Raw genomic sequence first — 20,648 nt, forward strand, 5'->3', positions numbered from 1 at the left:
TCTTTGTGCTTCTCTTTGGAGATAGTTTACTGGTTTTTTCAAGGGACCAATGGACTATGAAGACCAGGGAGTGTCATCCAGGCTGGCCACCCGGGAAATGAAAAAAATACATGAGGGAACATGGGAAAGAACCACAAGTGGAAGAAGTTTGGACACACAGGATTCTACCTTTTTGCTCATTCTACCCAAATCATCTGCACATTGACAAATTATTAGGATGACCTGCGCATCTTACTTTACAATATGCATGTCCATGGGGGAGAGGTCAATAGAAACACAGTAACCAAGACAGTTGGTGGAGACAGAACATCTGGCGGCTACCCAGACACACCAGCTGCGTGACTTGGCAAACTCAGTATCTCTATGCCTCAAATTCCTCATCTGCAAAACGGAGCAGTGATGAGGATATTGAGAGTTCATCATAAAGCACTTACAACAGTGCCAAGGACACAGTTAAGTGCTCAAAGATTAGCCATGATGATGATGTGACTCTATTATTTTTATCCCTGTTTGACTAATTTTTGTGGGAGAACAAGGGGAAGAGATGAAGAATTGATGTAACTTTCGTTATATTACCTATCCTACTTTTGTGTATGTTTGAAAATTCTTACAATGGAAAGTTAAATTTAAAAAAAATTGTGTGTGTGTGTGTGTGTGTATGTGTGTGTGTGTTTAAGAGATAGGGTCTTGTCACTCAGGCTGGAGTGCAGTGGTGTGGTCACAGTGTGATGACAGCCTAAACTCCTAGGCTCAAATGATCCTCCCACCTCAGCCTCCCAAGTAGCAGGGACTCCAGGTGTGCACTACCACACTAGGACTTCTTTTGTGCAGGAGAGAATAAGGTGAAGACCAACCCATTTCTAATATTTTTAAGTTTCTTCTATCATTAGATTTTCTAAACTAAGAGTCAGCAAACTTTTTTGTAAAGGGCCCAAGAGTAAATATTTTACATTTTGCAGGCCATATGGCCCTGTTGCAAGCACACCATTCGGTGACTGTAGCACAGCCACAGCCCCAGATGACACCAGTACAAATCGTATGGCTGTGTCCAGGAAAACTATTTACAAAAACAGGCCCATTGTTTGCCAAGTCTTGTTCTAAACCCTTGATACATCATAGAATATGGCATAAAAACTGAAGAGCTTGTGCTTTCCCCGTTTGTAGCCTTCATCCTTAAACTGCTGCTTTTCAGTGTCTGAACACCCTGGAGACAAGTATCAGAAAGCCAAGCCAAGCACTGCAGATGGGTCAACATGACAAAAGACAGATGTCCCTGTCTTGCCTACCAACCAACCTGTACCCCTGAAAGCAAGGATAGTCTCAGAGTCCCCAACTCTGACACATGGTGGAGCTCAGCATTGAATAAAGGAATCCCTCAGCTCTCATCACTTTCACAGCTTTGCACAGGTTTCTTGTGATCCCCTCCTGCAGAAGCCGCTGTACCTTGCTCACTAGCTGCCCCTGAAACAACCTGCAGCATCTGATCCAGCTGGCTCTGGGAAGCTACCTGGTCACAATGCAACTCCCTAACTGCAAAACTCTTACCAGGCCGTGAGGCGGTTCTTGGTTTCTGTGGGATGACGGGCCGTGCTGCCAGGCTGGGTTTGGGGGACTGCAGGAGGGGCTTCGGGCTTGTAGGTGTGCTGGATGAGCTCCGAGACCTGGAACCTGCTTCCACTTTGGGTTCTGCTTTGGTATTCTTTTCTGGTGTTCCCAAACCAAAGCGGTTCTCTGGAAGACCTGGGTGCAGTTTAGGCACTAAGACGAAAAAGGCCACTTTAAAATTAATCAAAGGTCAAAGAAGCCAGTAACTTGAAACTAGAAGTCTGGTACAAACTGCTATAATCATTTACCATTGTTTCTCATCATGGATGTTTTAAGAATATCTTAAGAATATGCTGTTCTAGCATGTTTTTAAAATCAAAACATGCTGGAGGAAGAGTAATGTTCTTTGTAGAAAAGCAATAAACTTTTTGGTTCTTTTCTGATCACCCCTGACTATTCTAGGGTTGACAAGCTTTTACATTTAATAGTGTACAGTGCTGTAAACACATACAAGGAAAATAGTGGTTCTTCAGGCATTTGAAGTGTTCAGGTCTTTCTCAGATCTGACACAAGGTACAGGTATAACCAAATGGAAGTGCCTTGGTTCTGGACAACAAGCGGTTAGGGCTCTGGCTGCAGGTTCTAAGAGAGGAGGGCGATGCTGATGGCTGCAATCTCATGTTTAGTGAGAACAGCTCCAGAAATGTCATCTCATCCCCCACCTCCATCCATACTGCTGCCTTAATTTAACAAGACAACTGGTAAAAATAAGCCCATAAAATGTGATTTATCATCCAACTCTTACTGCACCAAGATACTGTAGCTATGCATAAGAATCTCAAATAGCAAAATGAGGATTCTATCACACAGTTAACACATTACTCTCCAGTTTTCATCTAAGGTATTTTCTTATTTTATTATACCTAAAAAGTCAGAGGGACAAGTGATATTGGATTTCATGCATATTCAAGCTGCAAGGGAAGCATATTTTCATACCAAATAAGACAGCCACCCATCTTCCATATATCATGCATGGCTTATTCTTAAATACATCAGCCATGATCCTGTATGCTGCCCCCACCCCTAACTTTGCCAAAATGCTCCAAGTTGAGGAGTTTGCAGTGAAAAAAATAGTCAGAATTTCCTCCCTTTGGGAAATCAAAAAGTGCCCTGTCCAGGCACAATGCTACAGTGGGGCAGGATGCACCCCAGGGGAAGGTAGGTAAGGGATGTGGTCTTTCAGGTGGTAGCTGAGAACACACAACAAAGAGATCGGTTCTTGCCTCCCCATTTAAATTTTTCTTCTGTCAATCACATGTGACTCCTGCAATCAGAAGGTAAGCATTTTTCCGAAGGGATGATGGCAATTGCCTGACTTACCTGCCCCACCTCCATCCAACCGTTCTATGCTGCTCAAGGCTGGGCTGGAAGAATCCTGGGATACGGCATCATTCCCAAGCTTCTGAAAAATTTAAGCACCATCCCTCAAAAAAGTGCACATTTATTTAATGCAAAAGTGAAAAAACAATGCAGGTAATAAATGACAGCAAAGAAGGGCTCTTTAACTCAGCTGCTGTTACGGTGACTGTGCCTGACTTGCCTCCGTAGGCTCTCCTACTGGGACAAAGCTGTGAGAAACACATTCTATTCTGTGTTTACGGTCAGAGCCGTGGGGTCCAAAGTGTGGCCGGTTTGGTTCCTCGGAAGGCTCCTCACAGGAGAGAAGTGCACAGGGCCAGGGAAAGTCAGTGGGCTCGGTGACCTTTACTGTTTTTCTTGTTGAACATCTATGCAGCTCTGCAGCCCCTGATGCTTTATGTGATGAGGGCCCTTACACACTAGAAATTGACAGAATCTGCTCTAGGTCTGGTTTCCAAAAATCTAGTTTTGGCTGGGTGCAGTGGCTGTAATCTGCCTCAGCACTTTGGGAGACTGAGATGGGAGAATTACTTGAGGTCACAAGTTTGAGACCAGCCTAGACAACAAAGTGAGACTCCCCCACCCCCATCTCTGCAAAAAATAGAAAAATTAGCCGGGCATGATGGCATGCATCTGAAGTCCCAGCTACTCAGGAGGCTGAGGCAGGAGGATCACCTGACCAACCCCAGGAGTTTGAAGCTGCAGTGAACTATAATCGTGCCAGTGCACTCCAGCCTGGGTGACAGAGCAAGACCTTATCTATTAAAAATACATATATATATATAATTTTCAAAGCAGCAGCAACCTTTCCAACCTCAACGATAATATAGGTGAAAGGGGTCCTGAAATAGGCAAGGTCTTCCTTGCTTTGAGGCAGAATCACAGGACACAGATCTATTATTTAGGAGGCAAATACAGATGAATAGGACTGAACAAATTTTTAAAAAATCTGCAGGTGGGAGGAATTAGTGATGGCGAAGATGGTGATGATGGGGAAAGTAAAATGCCACTGTCTTGGGGTAGAAGTGGAAAGTTTAGAAAGTCCACACTAGACTGAGGCATTTAGATACCAAAAAAGATATAGAAAGCAAAGTCTGGTGTTTACATCATAATATCTAAGAATTATATTGACAAAGATGGTCTACATCCACCTCTTATCTAACAGGCAAAAACAAGGTGGACCAGTAGACCAGGAGGCATGATGATTCCCAAGGCAGTCTGACCTTCAGACTACTGGTTCCTGCTCATCTCATGCTTCTGACAAACCTCAAAAGCTCTGCAGCCAGCCAATTCCTAACTTTAAACTGTGTTTGATGACCCAGGAAGGATTATTTGAAATGCAGGTGAGAAAAGCCTCACTCCCTGAAATCATCAATCTACTCCAGTCACACACTCCCCAGGAGTGCCGGCTCTATCAGAAGGAAGCACCCAAGGGGCAGGAAGGCTGAGGAATTTCTCAGGAAGATGACAAAAGTTCCACTGTCATGAGTGCAAGGTGCTAAACAGGTGTCCAGGAGGAAATCTGTCTACAAGCACTGCAGCTAAAACAGGCACATTACTTGGCTTCACTATGGAAAAGTGATCTCCTAAAAAGGAGGCCCCATGCCAGCCCTCTGTGCCCAGGACAAGTGCCTGGAGGACTGGGCTGGGGACCATCCATGAAGTCCCCTTCCACATCCTTCCCTTTCAGGTTCCTCCAAGTGCAGGGCAGGCACCTGAAAGTGAGGACCTCCTTAAACTCTGTACCCGGGGCACCTCATTTGCCTGCATCTCTAAAACAATCCTGGGAGTTGTTTTCTTTTCCCTCCCATATTTTTAAAGTTATTTATAAATCCCAAACTGACTGTGGGGAATAAGGATAAAATAATATAATGCCCACGGCCTTTGTGTGTAGACAGATGTCTTGGAGGCCCCAGAGGAAAATACATGAACTTTAAGTATTCACTGATTGTTTCTTTTGTCAATAAATGAAGTGTCATATCTTCTATATACATATATAGAAAAAGAACTGTAAGTATTATATATATATATGTATTTTTATATATATATAAAATGCCAAATATATAAAATGCCAACAATGCAAAGAGAATTACTCAGAGGAGGGTGAGGACATCATATATTTTATCAACAGTATACTGATCATTGATGCTAATTGTTGCTACCTTTATAAAGAATACAGTCATGGTACTTTAGAAAAAAAATGTTCTAAAGCAAATTTTTGAAAAACTGTATTATTTAATGATTTTGACAGAAGACCCATGACTGAATTTTAAATAGCAATAATTTTTAACAATGGTGGTTTTAAACCCACACTAGATGGCGCTAAGAGATCATTAATACTGTGTAAACCCTAAACAAATATAAAACCATAAAGATTTTGTCACTTTAAGCTGATTTAGATATCAAATCCAAAGTACATGAATCAAACACTCTAGCACATGTCATCTTTACACCAAAAAGAAACTGTTAATCATGAAAAACATAAACAGCATATTAATGAAAACCGCACATTCATTGTTATAAAGAAATTCACCCCCGTCTCTACTAAAAAAAAAAAATACAAAAAATTAGCCGGGCGCGGTTGTGGGCGCCTGTAGTCCCAGCTACTCGGGAGGCTGAGGCAGGAGAATGGCGTGAACCCGGGAGGCGGAGCTTGCAGTGAGCCGAGATCGCGCCACTGCACTCCAGCCTGGGCGACAGAGCGAGACTCCGTCTCAAAAAAAAAAAAAAAAAAGAAAAAAAAAAAGAAATTCACAACATGCATTAAAATTTTAACATTTCCTTTGGCATCTGACTCACTAATGACATGGTTGTAGTATTATCCAGAATTCTGACCAGTGAGGGTCACACCATGCCTCCTTTGTTGAGTGAGCAGGATGTAATTATGTGGTCTCTCCCAACTCTAAGGGTTTGTCAGGGAGTTAGGAGGGATCTATAATTAGAGAATTGCTAAATAATGTTGATGTTGGTGGGAGAACTTTGGTGAATAGTTGTAAGATCAGGTGGGAAGTGGAGTTTAATTTTTAAACATTGGTTGTTTAGAAGCCATATAAAAGAGCTCCCTACACCTGCCATTAGTTAATTGTTTACTTTCTGAAAGTCAAGGGCTCACCGGGATGAACTGTTTTATTGTGGTACTTCAAATAAAATAGACAGGTGATATCCTTTCTTTGGAGAACCAGTTGTGTAAAAATAATGGAGCTCAAGATAATGCACAGAAGCCATAACCTGACTTACACATGGGTATGTTCATTTTATCACACGGATACAATCCTTCGTGCAGTGACAGGAGAAAACAGAGGTAAAAAGGAAAGTGAAAAAGACTCCTTAACACTTTAAAAGGAGGTTCGAAGAACAAATAATGTTTTAAGTCAGATTTTGGGGGAACTCAGCAAATTTTAAACTATGAAGTTTTTCTTTGTAGCAACAGATGATATATATCAATGGTCAAATATTCAATGAATTCTAATAGAATACCTTGACTGTTATTTCTTTTGTCTTTTAAATCTGGAATATAGCAAGGCATTCTTAGGTTTGAAAAGAGAATAATTTTTAGGTTTGAAAAGGGAATAAGTTAGAAAATAGTTTCCATTTTTATATATAATCTAGTTTCAGTGTTTTTATTTCCCTCTGGTAGTTCACCTATCTTCAATATTACCTTCAGTCTTCCATTTGGATTCAGTTGACTGTCTTTTCCCCCAGACATGAGCATTTCCCCTGACCCGGGAACATCTCTGACATGCTTCCACGACATGCACAGGAGTCCCCTGGGCAGGTGGGAAAAGACTGGGGTCTTCAAAGCCTACCTTAGAATGCTGGCACTCCACAAGAGTGTGACCCTCAGGCCAAAGTGAAAACGTGGCCATTTCTTTAGGGTCTGTACTGCAGGTTCTTTAGCAGTAAGTTATAGTTTTGGATTTCTATTTAACCAACAGGCTATTTTTATTTTCTCACCCAAATAAACCAAGTGAGGGCAAAAACACAAACAAGGACAACCAAGTAAAAAATGAACCCCCACTTATCTCACGAAGACAAGGAGTAGATTGGGGGCTACCAGAGGGCAGGAAGTGTGGGGGCATGGGGGGAGATGAAAAGAGGTGCAAAATGGGTACAAAAACACAGCTGATAAAAGAAACAAGATCTAGTATTGGACAGATCAGTGGGGTAGCTCTAGTTAACAATAATCTATTGTCTATTTCAAAATAGCTAGAAGAGAGTAATTTGAATATTCCCAGGATAAAGGAAAGTTAAATGTTTAAGGTGATGGACATATATAAAAATATCACATGCACCATGAAAATATGTGCATCTATTATATATCAAAAAAATGAATTAATTAAAAAGAGGCCCACCCTTACCTTCTGTGCACACGCAGCTCTCTTCTCTTGCTTGGCTTTCATCTCTGCCAGCAGACCACTGCCCATCACCTGGACCCCATACCTCCGCCCTCCCTGTGGGCTGCTCTTGCTGTCACTCCGTTCCACCTTCCCTATTTCTTCCCCTTGACTCTCTTCAAAGGAGTCAGGTGTTTTTATCTCCTCTATCCGTTCAGAATTGCCATTGTGCTCGGTGGCCTTTGTGTCCTTCCTGGGACAGTCCACAGGTGGACTTTTGATGGCCCCTTTTGGTGAGGAGGGTTCTTCTGTCATCAAGATCGTTGGTGGCCGCTCAGATTTGGACCGGGATTTGATTAAGTTGAGAAAGCCACTACTTTTCCGAGAATCTCGCTTTTTCTTTTCATCTCCTCCTTCATTAAGCTCATGAGACTCTGAGCCTCTTGTTGACCATTTCCTGCATTTCAAACCAAGACACAGATCTGTTGTTTTTACTGTAAATAAGTTCCGGCAAGAATCAGTCAAAATATAAATATGGAGATTGCTACATATACAGTAACCATTCAGAAGCACATTTAAAAGCGGATTTGAGTTACTACCTTTAGGAAACAGAAAGGAATGTGGAATATCATCATCATATTCACATGTGAGAAAATTGAGGTGCGCAAACATTATGTATGAAAGATGAAAATGTAACTGGTACAGCCAGTGTGCTAGCTTACTCTAAAAGTAACTCCTCCCTCCCTTTGTTTCTTGTTTTATATATGTATCTAACTACCTGCTCTGCTTGAGAATTCCAAAGAGTAATCTTGAAACAATCCAGGCATAAAGCAGAGGTGGTGGTGCAATTTTCTCCCTTCCGAGAAGAAATTGGTACGTAGTTAATCCATAACCTAACCTCTGCCAAGAGGAAACAAACCAGACCTCCAAATGGTCCATTACTCAAGATAGTCATCAGAAAACAACTAACACACTGGCATCCCACACCACTCCTGTGCATAGTTTTCATGCCGCCTTTCACCTTAAAACCCTTTTAGCCAGCCTGAAAATTTGAGGTGGCTTTTTGGGACTTGAGTCTGGCCATCTCCCAAGCTGTCGTCACTTGCATAAACCAAACTTCGCTTCGCACGTGTTTGGCTTTTTGAGCGGCAAGCAGCTAAACCTGAGTTTGGTTCCAAAAAGGCAGAGAGTATGCTCTGGGAGAGAGTTTTCAGAGGGAGAATATGCTGAAACTTGGGAAATGGAAAGGGAGAAACAGTCAATGAAATGAGCTAAGTAGGAAATATCACAGACAACTGACTCATTTAAAGCTGGCAGACTGAATATCCACTTAGCTCCCCTGAATCTCCATTAAAATAATAGCAAAGGATTTATAAAAGAAAGTATAAGCCCTATAGGGAAGAAAAGGCAGAAACAACAAAATTTGGAAGCCAAAATATGCTAGATATGTGTGAAAATTGACTTACTAGATCAGAGAAAGCTGAAACCTAAGCCAACAGTCGGGGAGACCCAGAAGCATGTGATTTGTGCTGGTTCCAGAATGAGGAGATGCAGGTACCTCTGCAAGTGGAAGTGAAGGGGAAATGAAGACAGGAAGGTTCTCTTCTTTGTGAAGCCTGTTCAGAAATTCATCAGATCCTCTCCCTAAACCACAGAGCCAATGATGCCCATCCCAACACCCAAGTTCACTCTCCGGAGAGAATGAACCAAAGAAGCTGAGCTGGGGGACACCAAATGCAGCTGAACTGAGTGAAGATCACGAAACAGGCAGGCTCAAGAAAGCCTGCACAGTGAGTAGTGACACCCCCGGGACCCTTTTTCTCACTCTGCATACCAGAATCAGGCAGGCAGGTTTATACCTGCCAGGCAGGAGATCGAAGTTTCCAAAGCTCAACAGAAAAGACCTAAAGATTCTGAGAGTCAGGGATACCCTCTCCCCCAACAAAATGGTCCAGGAAGACCACCATACATTGAAGCCCACCAGTCGATAAGCTCTACCCACAAATTTCCAAGAAGCTCTTCGGTGCCCCATTCCTTTTCAACATGGAAGAGAAAAAAATATTGTGTCCACCAACATGAATAATAGCAAAATGTGATAGCAGAAGTAGAAAACTCAAGGTTGGAAGACACAACTGAGGAAATATTCCAGAAAAAAAAAAAGGAATATAAAGAATAAAAAAAAAATAGAAGAGAACAGGTAGGAATCAGTGGATTAACAGAGGAAATAAAAAATCTGAATAACGGCCTGGGCATGGTAGTTCATGCCTGTAATCCCAGTACTTTGGGAGGCTGAGGTGGGCAGACTGCTTGACCCTGGGAGTTTGAGACCAGCCTGGTCAGCATGGGAAAATCCCATCCCTACAAAAAATACAAAAATTAGCTAGGAGGGGTGGTCCATGCCTGCAGTCCCAGTTAAAAGAGTCTGAGGTAGGAAGATCACCTGAGCCTGGAAGGTCAAAGTTGCAGTAAGCCATGATCACGCCACTGCACTATAGCCTGGGTGATACAGTGAGATGCTATCTCAAATAATAATAATAATAGAAGTTTAAGAAAAAAAGTACAGAGAAAAAAGGAAGAAATTATGAAATAAATAATTTTTAAAAATTCAGCAATAAAGGACATGAGTTTCCAGAATGAAATGGCTTATAAGTGCCTGGCAAATTGGTTTTTTTAAAAAATTAAAAAATAAAAAATCCACCTCAGGGCACATATCATCATAAAATTTTAGTACACTGGGAATGCAGAGAAGATCCCAAATGCTTCCAGAGGAGAGGGAAAACAAAAGCAAGTCAGAAACAAAAGATCAGGACTCAAGTCGACATCAGATTCTCATAGCAACACCGGAAGCTAGAAGATAATGGAGCAAAGCTATCAAAATGCTAAGGTACAAGGAAGACCAACCTACAGTTCTATACCTAGTGATACTATTAATCCAAATGAAAGATATGCAACAGTTACAGAAACTTGTTTTCCAAACTTCTCTTAGGAAGCAATTCAAGAAGGTGCTCCACCAAAACGGGCATAAACTAAGACCAACATGGGCCAATGGAAACAGAAAAACGACACAGATGAGGTGAAGGGAATCCCCCAGCAGATGATGAACGGAGATCCCAGAAGACAGCAGTGGGATGGACCTAGAGGACACACTGGAGCTGGTCAGATGCTGGTAAGACGTGTGTCCAAAAAAAGAAAAAAAACTGAGAATACTTGAACAAATTGAAAGGAAATTTATATCTTTATTGGACATTTAGGAGATAAGTCAGTGAAAGGAATGCAGAAAACAAAGCAAATGAAAAAGGGGACAATTATTAACACCAAGGAAAACAAAAAATTCTATAGAAAGAAAATGTAATCACAGTATACAATCTAACACAGTTGTTAATATTTACATGGTTAGAATGAAGCAAACACTCAATATTGATCTAACCAACTGCTGTGGTTTGTCCCCATCAAAACTTATGTTGAGACTTGGGCTCAACATGAGTTTTGATAGTATTGGGTGTTGGTACCTTAAAGAGGTGATTAGGTTATTAAAATCAATTACTGAGACTGGATTAGTTCTCATGGGAATGGATACGTTCTTGAGAGCCTCGGTTGTTATGAAGTGAGTCAGCCTCCTTTACCCCTCCTTTCTTTTTGCACACACTCAATTCTCCTTTCACTTCTCTGCCATGCCATTATGCAGCAGGAGGCCCTCACCAGAAGCCAACCAGTGTGGCCACCCAAACTTGAACTTCCCAGCCTCCAGAACCATTAGCTAAACAAACCTCTTTCCTTTATAAATTGCCCACTCACAAGTATTTTGTTATAACAACAGAAACAGACTAAGACACTAATCATGATAAAATTAAATAAAGAAGATGAGGTAAGGAAAAGTGTGTGTGTCTAAGTACATGTGTGTGTCTAAATATGTGTGTGTGTGTGTGTGTGTGTGTGGTGACAGAGTATATAGGTTGAGTATCTGCAATCCATAATTTGAAATGCTCCAAAATTTGAAACTTTTTCACCACCGACATGATGCTCAACAGAAATGCTCATTGGAACATTTTGAATTTCAGATTAGGGATATAAAACCAGCAAGTATAATACAAATATTCAAAAAAGAATCCCAAATATGAAACACTTCTGGTCACAAGCATTTCAGATGAGAGATATTTGGTCTGTATTATCATCATCTAAGTAAGAAGTTAATGGTTATAGTACTACCTAAAAATGAAACACAGAAAGAAAAAAGAAAGTATGCTATTAAGACAAATGGAAGAAACAGCTAAAGGAATAAAAACTAGTTGCTTCTGGGGAATAGGGAGTGGGAAAATAACAAGGAACTTTTTTTAGGCCTTCGTAGAACATCTGACACTTTATGAGCATGTATAACTTTGATTTTCAAACTTTCTTCATACTACTTCATGATTTTACCTATCCCTTGACCTTTAAAGACTGGACTGATAATCTATTTATAAAAAATTTTAAAATCACAACTTAGTAGATTCCATCATATTATTTGATGATGAAAATTGATGTATTTAGTTCTATTTGTGCACTGAAACAGGAACAGAATCTTCCTTGAGCAGTATCTTTATTAAAAAATATATTTTATACCTTACAAAATTTACCCAACTTTCATTCAGAGACTATTAAAGAAGAAAGTAGCATTAACGGGAGAGGAAATCACACTGGGGCAGGTTTAACAATACGTACAGTTTGGATCGAATGCTTATAAACCACTCCAGTAACTGAATATAAATTTCAGAAGTTTAAAAAGACAAGAGCAAACAATGGTATCTATAAATTATATGGAGACGAGTCAAGATTTTCTCCACTCATTCAACCATCACTAATTGAGGACAGACTATATATTACGGGCTGTGTTAGACATTGAAGCTATAACAAAATAAGGCCCAGGTATTGCTCCTTAAGAATAGCATTCTATTTGGGAAAAAAGACTTGAAAGCAAATAATTAACAGCAATTTCCCATTTTGCAATGTTTGTGTTGGTTTTTCTTGAATCTTTTACATTGAAAACACATTCATCTATTCCTTAAGTCATAAAAAAATTAAAAATCCAACAAACTCTTAAAGGATGACGTAGGCTTTAACAGATGTGTGTGAAGGATGGAGAGAAAAGTATTAAGTTAGCAGTAGAGAAACAGCAATTAATTCAGGGGTGGGTGGGAGGAGCAGTCCCAGAAAAGCTTCAAAGAATAAATGATATTTAGGTTGGTTCTTGAAAGATAGGAGAAGAAAATTTTGCTAAGTATAGTATGCTAAGCTTCAAGGCCAGGGTCAAAGAAGACAAATAATTGGTTCCTAAAGGTTATAAGATTCAGTAAGTTACACTGTTATGGATATAAAAATTTAACTCACTGCCACTTCACCATCCCGCCGAGGCAAGATAAGGCACATCCATCTACTAGAATTGATTAGTTGCTTCCCTACCTGTGCCCAGCCTGCCGCCTTTGGCTTATCTGGCTTACATTTGTTCCTGAATTTGGTATCTCAAGGTGAAGAATCTTCATAAAGACAAATCCATGTTAAGAGCGTAGTTTGGGATAGATTTGTATTTAGTTGAGGATTAAATAACGTGGTACAAATCATGCTTAAAGACTGAAATGTTTCAAGTTAAAAAAGTGTTAACAAAAGTACCACTGAACTATCTTCTAAGGGAACTGTCTCAGTAGCAAGAAGACAGGAGAAAACTCTTCAGAAAATGCTAACTCTGAGGGCTCTTTACTAATTTTGCTGTCATTTTGACACTGTCTGTTAAATCACGCCATTTAGCAATGACTTAGCCCCCCAACCCCATAAATCAAATTATGAACAAGGAGAAGCTCAAAGTAAGTAATTTCAGCATAGCCATGATCAGTCCCCTGTAATGGAACTATCCAAGTGATGAAGCCCTGGAAGAATCTTGGGGTGGGACATTTTGTGGTCTGGTTTAGAATCGTACAATAGGTCACAAACTGGAGCATGCCTCAGCATAACCTGGAGGGCTTATTAAAATATAGATTGCTGGGCTCAACCTCCAGAGCTTCTGACTCAGTAGGTCTGGGGTAGGAGTTTGAGAGTTTGCATTTCTAACAAGGTCCCAGTGGACACCGGTATTGCCGGCCCAGAGACCATATTTTGCAAGCTGTCAGAATAATAATTTCCATATATAAAATGCAACTGTTACTAATTTAAATATGAATTAAACAGCATTATTAGTGAAATTACTCTGAACTCACTTGGAATCCATTTTGGTCACCTTCTTGGTGAAAAATTCATCTACACCTTCATCTACTCTCCCCATGTGACCATTCTGTTCACCATCTTGGGAGACTATGTTGGCAGCACAGACCTGCAAAACAAACAGCTGTGATGTTAATTCACATGCACCTTGATTTAGCAATCATTTATTACTAGATTTAAGACACTGTGATTAAGGGCTATGGGAGGGACAAGGCTCACTAAAATAGGGACCACATAATCTACAGGAATAGAAGCCATATGTACAATCATAACATAGACAGGAAGAAACAAAAGTGAGGGATGCACTATAAACACCATGCCTTGTGGAGGATTCATGCTGACTGGTGCATCAGAAGCTGGGACCTAACAGATATGACGAGTTGAGTGTTTCTAAAGGCAGTGAAAGGCACTGCAGGCGTGTGTAAGGGGAAAGGGAATGCATGGAGAAATGAAATATGCACTGACTTCTGAGAGTGGTGATAACTCCAGGGGGCCTGAAGTGTGTGGGTGGGGCTGGCTGCTAAGGATGGAGCATGGCAGATGCTAATACTGGCTTCCCCTAACCCTTTCCCCTGCCTACTTTCTTTCTTGCTGGAAGAATCCTAGGGTCAGATTATGGATACTGATTTGCTTAAGCTACAGTCCCCTTCCTCTTGTCTGTGATTAATAGGCATGTGAGTGGGATATAATCGTGGTGTGTGAGATACAAGGGGAAATTTGCTAGGGAGCTCATGCGGGCAGGTTTTGTCAGGAGGACAGAATGTGTGTTTCCGCAGTTATGTGAGGGAGATGTGATGTCTGAGCTGCGGAAGGCCACTGGCATTCACCAAATGGGGAGGCCCAAGGATAAAAGGCCGCATGCTGGTTGACAATAACAAAGCAGAAAGGGGAAAGCACCTGGGTACCTATGCTCTGCTGCTGAATAAGCCAGGCCTGGATCCTGAGGCCTCTGGATTTTTTGTTAGGTGAGAAAATAAATATTTCTCATTGTTTAAGTCACTTTTGAGTGAGTATTGAGTATTCCATAATATCCAGTTGAATACTTTCCAACTAATAATACAAAAACCCAAAAGGAGCCTTATGCTAAAGAAGAAGGAATTTACTCCTTAGATGATAGGGAGACACCAACGCAGCAGCATGGACCAACCTGAATTCTGGGGAGGTAATTCTGGGGCAGCATGAAGGACCAATTGGAGATGCCAGAGAATATAAGCAGGAAAACCTGTTCAGGAGCTGAAATCAAAGACTCTTGTAGTAATTTAATCTAATCTGGAGGTGATGAGGCACACTAATGAAGTGGAAAAGTGAGAACGGAAAGATAAGAGCTGCCCAAGATACGGTCAAAGTTTCTAGGCCAGGTAAATGGGGGCATGGTTCCAGGGAACACGTTACAAAGATCATATTTGGGGAAAAAGCTGTGTCTTATCTCCTTGAGTGTTTGAGGTATTGTGGGATATCCAGAAGCAGGTGTCCCGCAGGCAGCCAAAAACTCTGATCTTATGAGAGAGGCTGGTGGTGAGAAGCTATCATAAAGCTATACCAAGTAGCATGTCTTTGAAAGGACAACTCAGAGTGAGCTTAGTCAGATGCTTGATTTGTGTCTGCAATGTATATTAATATTTCACAGATAGGTTGTGGATGACTGAGAAAGAGCATGCATCTTGCCCATGCTGTTGGATACAAGGACAAATTTTCATGTGGTTGGGATACCTGGTCTAGATGTCTTGCCATAGAGTGGTGGGAAAGCTGTTTCCTGTAATCTTGATTTGCAAGTCTCAAGGTGCCTAGGGAGAACATGGCTTATGTCTGTATGGAAATTGCTTAAAGAAAAAAACCCTTGAACAATCATCCACTTCGTTCATCAGGAAGCTCTCATTATGAAAATGAACTGTGTGTTTGAGTTCATGTTTGTGACATGCTGAAAAGTGAAGAGACAACAGATAATAGACAAAGAACCCTATGAAATAACAATTATACCTCTCATCTGAATGGTGCTTTATATTGGAGCAAGGATTTCCTTCGTGTTGCAAAAGAGCAGAAAATTCGCAAAGTTCTATAATTCCGTTATGCAGAGAAACAAAGCTCAATGAATAACTTTTATTTTGATTACAAAAGATAAAGTAGTACAGAACTTGCTTGTATTATATTATTTTTCCCTTTTGGAAAAGAATGGAGCATAGAATCTCTATCGCAGTAACAGCTCCTTAAGTTAATATAGTACTTGATAGTTTACAAGTGTTTTACACATTGTTATGTCACCCCTACGTCTACCCTTAAACTGAAAGAGATAGTACTATCCTACTTTTTGGTTAGTCACAGATCAAACAGTGACTCAGAAGGTTACCACCTGGTCACCTAATTAATGGATGAAGAAAGATGTGACCCCAGGACATACAGTCCTAACACACGGCTTCCTCCCAGCTTCCCCCAATGGCTCCTCTTTCCATTTTGGAAAAAAAAAAAAAAAAGGTAAGTTTTACTTGCATAATTTCTCCCCTCAGGAAAAATTTTTCTTTTCCCGCTTGGAAACAGAAGTCACAGCCAGCACAAAAGGTTCTCTGGGGATGTGGGGTACATCAATGGGTTTCAGTGATGGAGGCACAGAGCTGAACAAAGCAGTCTGCTTTCCTGCAGGACAGACCAGCTTTTAGGGCTGGACTGGCCCCTACAGATCCTCCAGTCCAACTTTGTCATTTTAGAGATAAAGGGACAGAGAGCAGACAGGTTAAGAGAAGTCCAGTATCACTGGGAGATCTTCCATGAGACATGGTTTAAAATGCATCTGTTAAAATAGGAAGCAGGAGGTGGCATCAGCCTACATGAAGAGCAGTAGAAAAACTGAAGACTGAATTGAAATGTAGTTTGCAAAAGAGTTCAAGGTCAAATGCACATGCTGTTTCAGCTCCTTTTCTAACAAAAGCAAAGGAAAAGACAAACAGTTATCAGAAGTTCTCAAAATCCTATTTGCTTTCAGTCTTCTCTGTCAAGGAAAATACATTTCAGACTGAAAAGGGTAGCACAGCTGTTGGAAAGGGAGTGAGCAGAAACCTCAGCAGTGAGCCTGGGGCCAGAACCCACTGCATTTGCACTCAGAGAAAGGTTTTTACAAATAAAATCAGGAATTGCTGTTGTTGATATTTGATACAGAAGGTTAAAAAAAAAAAAAAAAAAGAAGGTAGATTTTGCACCTCCAGTGTGCAAGTGCTAAAAGGATAATTCGTGAATGGTGAGAAAATAAGGTGGTGATTGTGAGGACTAAAGACAATTCAGACCACCCTCTGTTTTCCCTCTGCCAGGGTTATTACAGTGAATACACCAGGGAAAGACAGTAGGCGGTGCACCTGGATTTTGATGTGGCAGTTGCCAAATCTCTCACAATGTCTTCATAGGCTGGATGGAGAGGAATGGACAGGAAGTAAGGACAATTAGGTGTATTAGTAACTCTTCGCACAAATATACCAAGGAGTGCTAATTAGTGAACTGAATAATCATGGAATGTTATGTGCATATATTAGAATATAAAAAACATGGAAAATTAATTAGCTAAGCAGTCAAGAAATAAGGAACCCAAAGGAAGTAAAATGAAGAGCATATAATAAAAGAAAAAAAATAATGAACCTGAGAGGATTGATAAAACAGTTGACTCTTAGAAAAAGACTAATAAAAGAGATAATGACAACATTAAGAGAAAAGGCATTAAAAATAAGTTAAAATGAAATGGGACATATCTATATAAGAGATTAAAGCTATTGGTATAATAAATTAAAAACTTAAAGGAATTCTATAAACAATTAAATGAACAATTAGACTAAATGGAAGATATCCTAAAAATACATAAATTATCAAAATGATCTTAAGAAGAATTAGGTAACCTGAACAGATCTATGACAAAAGAAATAAAATCCTTAGTAATACATCTACATACAAGTATCACATGCACACAAGCATATAGACAACACTTAGGGCCCAGATGGCATCCCAGGAGAGGAAGAGACAATCTCTATTACCTGCAAACCGTTACAGAGAATAGGAGAAAAGAAAGAGCTTCCCAACCAATTTTATGAAGATAGTATAACTTTGAAAGTCAAACTAGATGGATGGTTTAGACAAGAAAAATAAACATGTTAAGTCTCTCTCATTTATGCATATAGATGCAAAAATTCTCATAAAATATTAGCAAACAAAGTCTAGCAGTGGATTAAAACAAAGCAAAAAATCATGATTAAGAATGTTATAACACTAGAAAAAGTATGTTAATGAGATTCACCCAAATTTCACATTAAAAAAGAAAAATTATCAGTGTCAACAAATACTGAAAAAAAGAATCAAACTACCATTCATTCCAAAACAAAATCAGCAAAACAGAAGAAAACGTTCTCACCTGAATAAATTACAGCAGAAACTGCTTTGTGTCTATTTAGTGTCTATTCGCTCTTGTTGACTCAATAACAAAACCCTGACTTATTTGGAATATCAATGTGACCAACTGGCTATTTATCTTCCTAGATTTTTTTGTAGCTGGGGATGGAAATATGGTTCATTTCTGGCCAGTAAGATGCAACTGGAAGTATACTAGGACTTCTGGGTAGTTCAGATTCTCTGCTGCATGCACCCCCTTTTCCTCTGTCTGAAATATATGTATAAAAATAGATTATAGGCCTTGCCTGAGAATAAGATCAATACCAGTCACCTGGATGATACAGCCATTTTAAAGGTGAATGCAACCTGTGGTTGAATAAATAGAAGTGTCCTATTTAAAAGGAGAGAATCAATGGGATGGGTGTGGTGACTCACACATGTAATTCCAGTACTTTGGGAGGCTGAGGCATGTGGATCGTGTGAGCTCAGGAGTTTGAGACCAGCCTGGGCAACATGGTGAAACCCTGTCTCTACAAAAAATACAAAAATTAGCAGTGTGTGGTGGTGCGCACCTGTAATCCCAGTTATGTGGGAGACTGAGGTGGGAGGATCACTGGGGCCTGAGAGGGGGAGGTGGCAGTGAACCGAGATCGCACCACTGCTCTCCAGCCTGGGTGACAGAGTGAGACCCTGTCTTAAAAATAAATAAATAAAAGGAGAGAAGAGATATGGCAGATCTTATTAAAGTACTCTATTTTGTCTTGGGTGCCACATTGCAATTTATTCAGAACAGAGTAACAAGACTTGTAAATGGATTCTAGACAATTTCATATGAAGAACATCGAAAGACCTGAAGAATTAAGATTTGACCCACAAATACTGTAAAGTCTACTAAGTGGAAGAGACTTGGATACCACGTGCCACTCCAGAAGACAGAAACAAGATGGCTAATTTCAAGCTATGCAGTTAAGAGTTTTAGCAACACAAAAAATAATTTGCTAATAATTAGAGCTTTAAGACCATGGCAGCTTCAGAGAAAGAAGTCATTGTGGATGGAATGGCCAATGAACAGCTGTGTAGGGATTTTTGAGCACCTGATGAGGGACTGAACAAGATGACTTCAAAATCCTTTTCAGCCTTATGACACCATGAGTCAATGCATACAGGAGAAAACCTATTACCCAGGAGTTAGTCTATTTTAATTTGAGTTGGTTTGTTTCATCACTGGGCCGACTAGTGTAGGGCTACGCCTTATGCCAATATATGGCAAACTGACTGATACTGACATATCACACCAAGTGAATCCACTGCATGGTATAATATTTCAGAGAATGATCAAAGACAAATCAGTTATCTGCCCTGGACTTCATATTCCCTTGAATATTGAGTAATCTTTAAAATTCCTTCCACTAGGAGATTATTCCAGTTAGTGGTAGAGTCAGCATTATATCCCAGTCCAGTGTTTTATCCGCACCTCTATGCAAATTTTTCAATGATTTTTCCTTAAAGGAATACTTTTCACCTACAGTTATGTTAGGAAAAAGTAGAAAGGAGCAATAGCTAACTGGCAGTGGATGAGTGAGTATAAGCACGCCTCCATCCCTGGTGGGTGTCATGGTTAGAACGCTCACTTGCAGTTAGCTGGCCACGTAGCCAAGTTCTGGAAAGTGGTATTCAAATGAATATGAAGCTCATCCTTTCAGACCTGGCCCATAAAACCTCAGGGGTATGGGCCTTCATGCTTTATGTCATCCTCCAGCTGAATGCATATGACTTGAAGGACCAAAAAGGAAGGTAGAGCCACAAAGTAAAAGTAGCCTGGATCCCTGACAACTATAGCATCCCCTCGCTGGAAATACTCACAATGGACTATGATATGAACAAGAAATAATCTCCAAAATATCAGAGATTTAACATAGTAAAAGTTTATCTCATATAGTAGCTAGTGTTACCCTACCTAATAGAGCTGAACTTCAGTATCCGAGGGGGATTGGTTCCAGGACCCTTGAGGACACAAAAATCCATAGATGCTCAAGTCGCTGCTATAAAATGGCATAGTATTTGTGTATTACCTACAAACATCCTCCTGTGTGCTTTAAATAATCTTTAGATTACTTACAATACTTAATACAATGTAAATGCTATGTAAATAATTGTTACACTGTATTTTAAAATTTATATAGTTTTTTTCATTGTTGTGGTTTTTCTAATTGCCTTTTAAATAAATATTTTCAATCCAGAGTTGGTTGAATGCTCAAATGCAGAATGTGTGGATATGGAGGACTCACTGTACACTACACATTTTCCCCCTTTTCTCTGCTGTAGCTGGAACATTCTGGTACCTGAGAAAATGGCATTTCCACTCTTAAATTACCCATGTGACGCTCTTTTCCCAAAAGCAAAGACTTTCTGACAGTCAATTCAACTGAGGAAATAATTTTTGAATAAAATTTTATGTAAAGTTAGCTAATTTGTTTCTTAGTAAACATGGGTAAGAATCCCTTTGAATTAATGAGGGTAAATGAGTGTGGTATTAAATCAGTTTCCAGGAATTTTTTTCTCTTCCTCCTCCATTTAAGTATAGAAAAGGGAGAATAGGTACAAAGGCAAAAGCAAATATAAGATTTATATTGTAAAGATAACTAAATTAATAAAATGGAAATACTAGCTTTGAAGAACAATGCTTTTATGTAAAGGATGGCATATTTTTATCCTATTTATTTCAATAAAATATCCTATTTTATTTCTATTTTATCCTATTTA

General features: G+C 39.9%; 1 protein-coding gene across 12 annotated transcripts in view; it reads right to left on the reverse strand.

Annotated features, from left to right (window-relative positions):
- The window catches only part of LOC105482551 (capping protein regulator and myosin 1 linker 1), a 341,908-nt gene that overhangs the window by 12,732 nt on the left and 308,528 nt on the right, over window positions 1-20,648 (reverse strand). For all 12 annotated transcript variants that reach the window (XM_011742711.3, XM_071097501.1, XM_071097499.1 and 9 more), the window contains 4 exons: window positions 13,523-13,635; window positions 7,323-7,755; window positions 2,926-3,007; window positions 1,546-1,758 (listed from right to left, as the gene is read on the reverse strand). In XM_011742711.3, coding sequence (XP_011741013.2) covers window positions 1,546-1,758; window positions 2,926-3,007; window positions 7,323-7,755; window positions 13,523-13,635 — 841 coding nt within the window. The remainder of the gene's footprint in view (window positions 1-1,545; window positions 1,759-2,925; window positions 3,008-7,322; window positions 7,756-13,522; window positions 13,636-20,648) is intronic.

Source organism: Macaca nemestrina, chromosome 5 (assembly GCF_043159975.1).
Source record: "Macaca nemestrina isolate mMacNem1 chromosome 5, mMacNem.hap1, whole genome shotgun sequence".
In the NCBI taxonomy this organism is placed as follows: domain Eukaryota; kingdom Metazoa; phylum Chordata; class Mammalia; order Primates; family Cercopithecidae; genus Macaca; species Macaca nemestrina.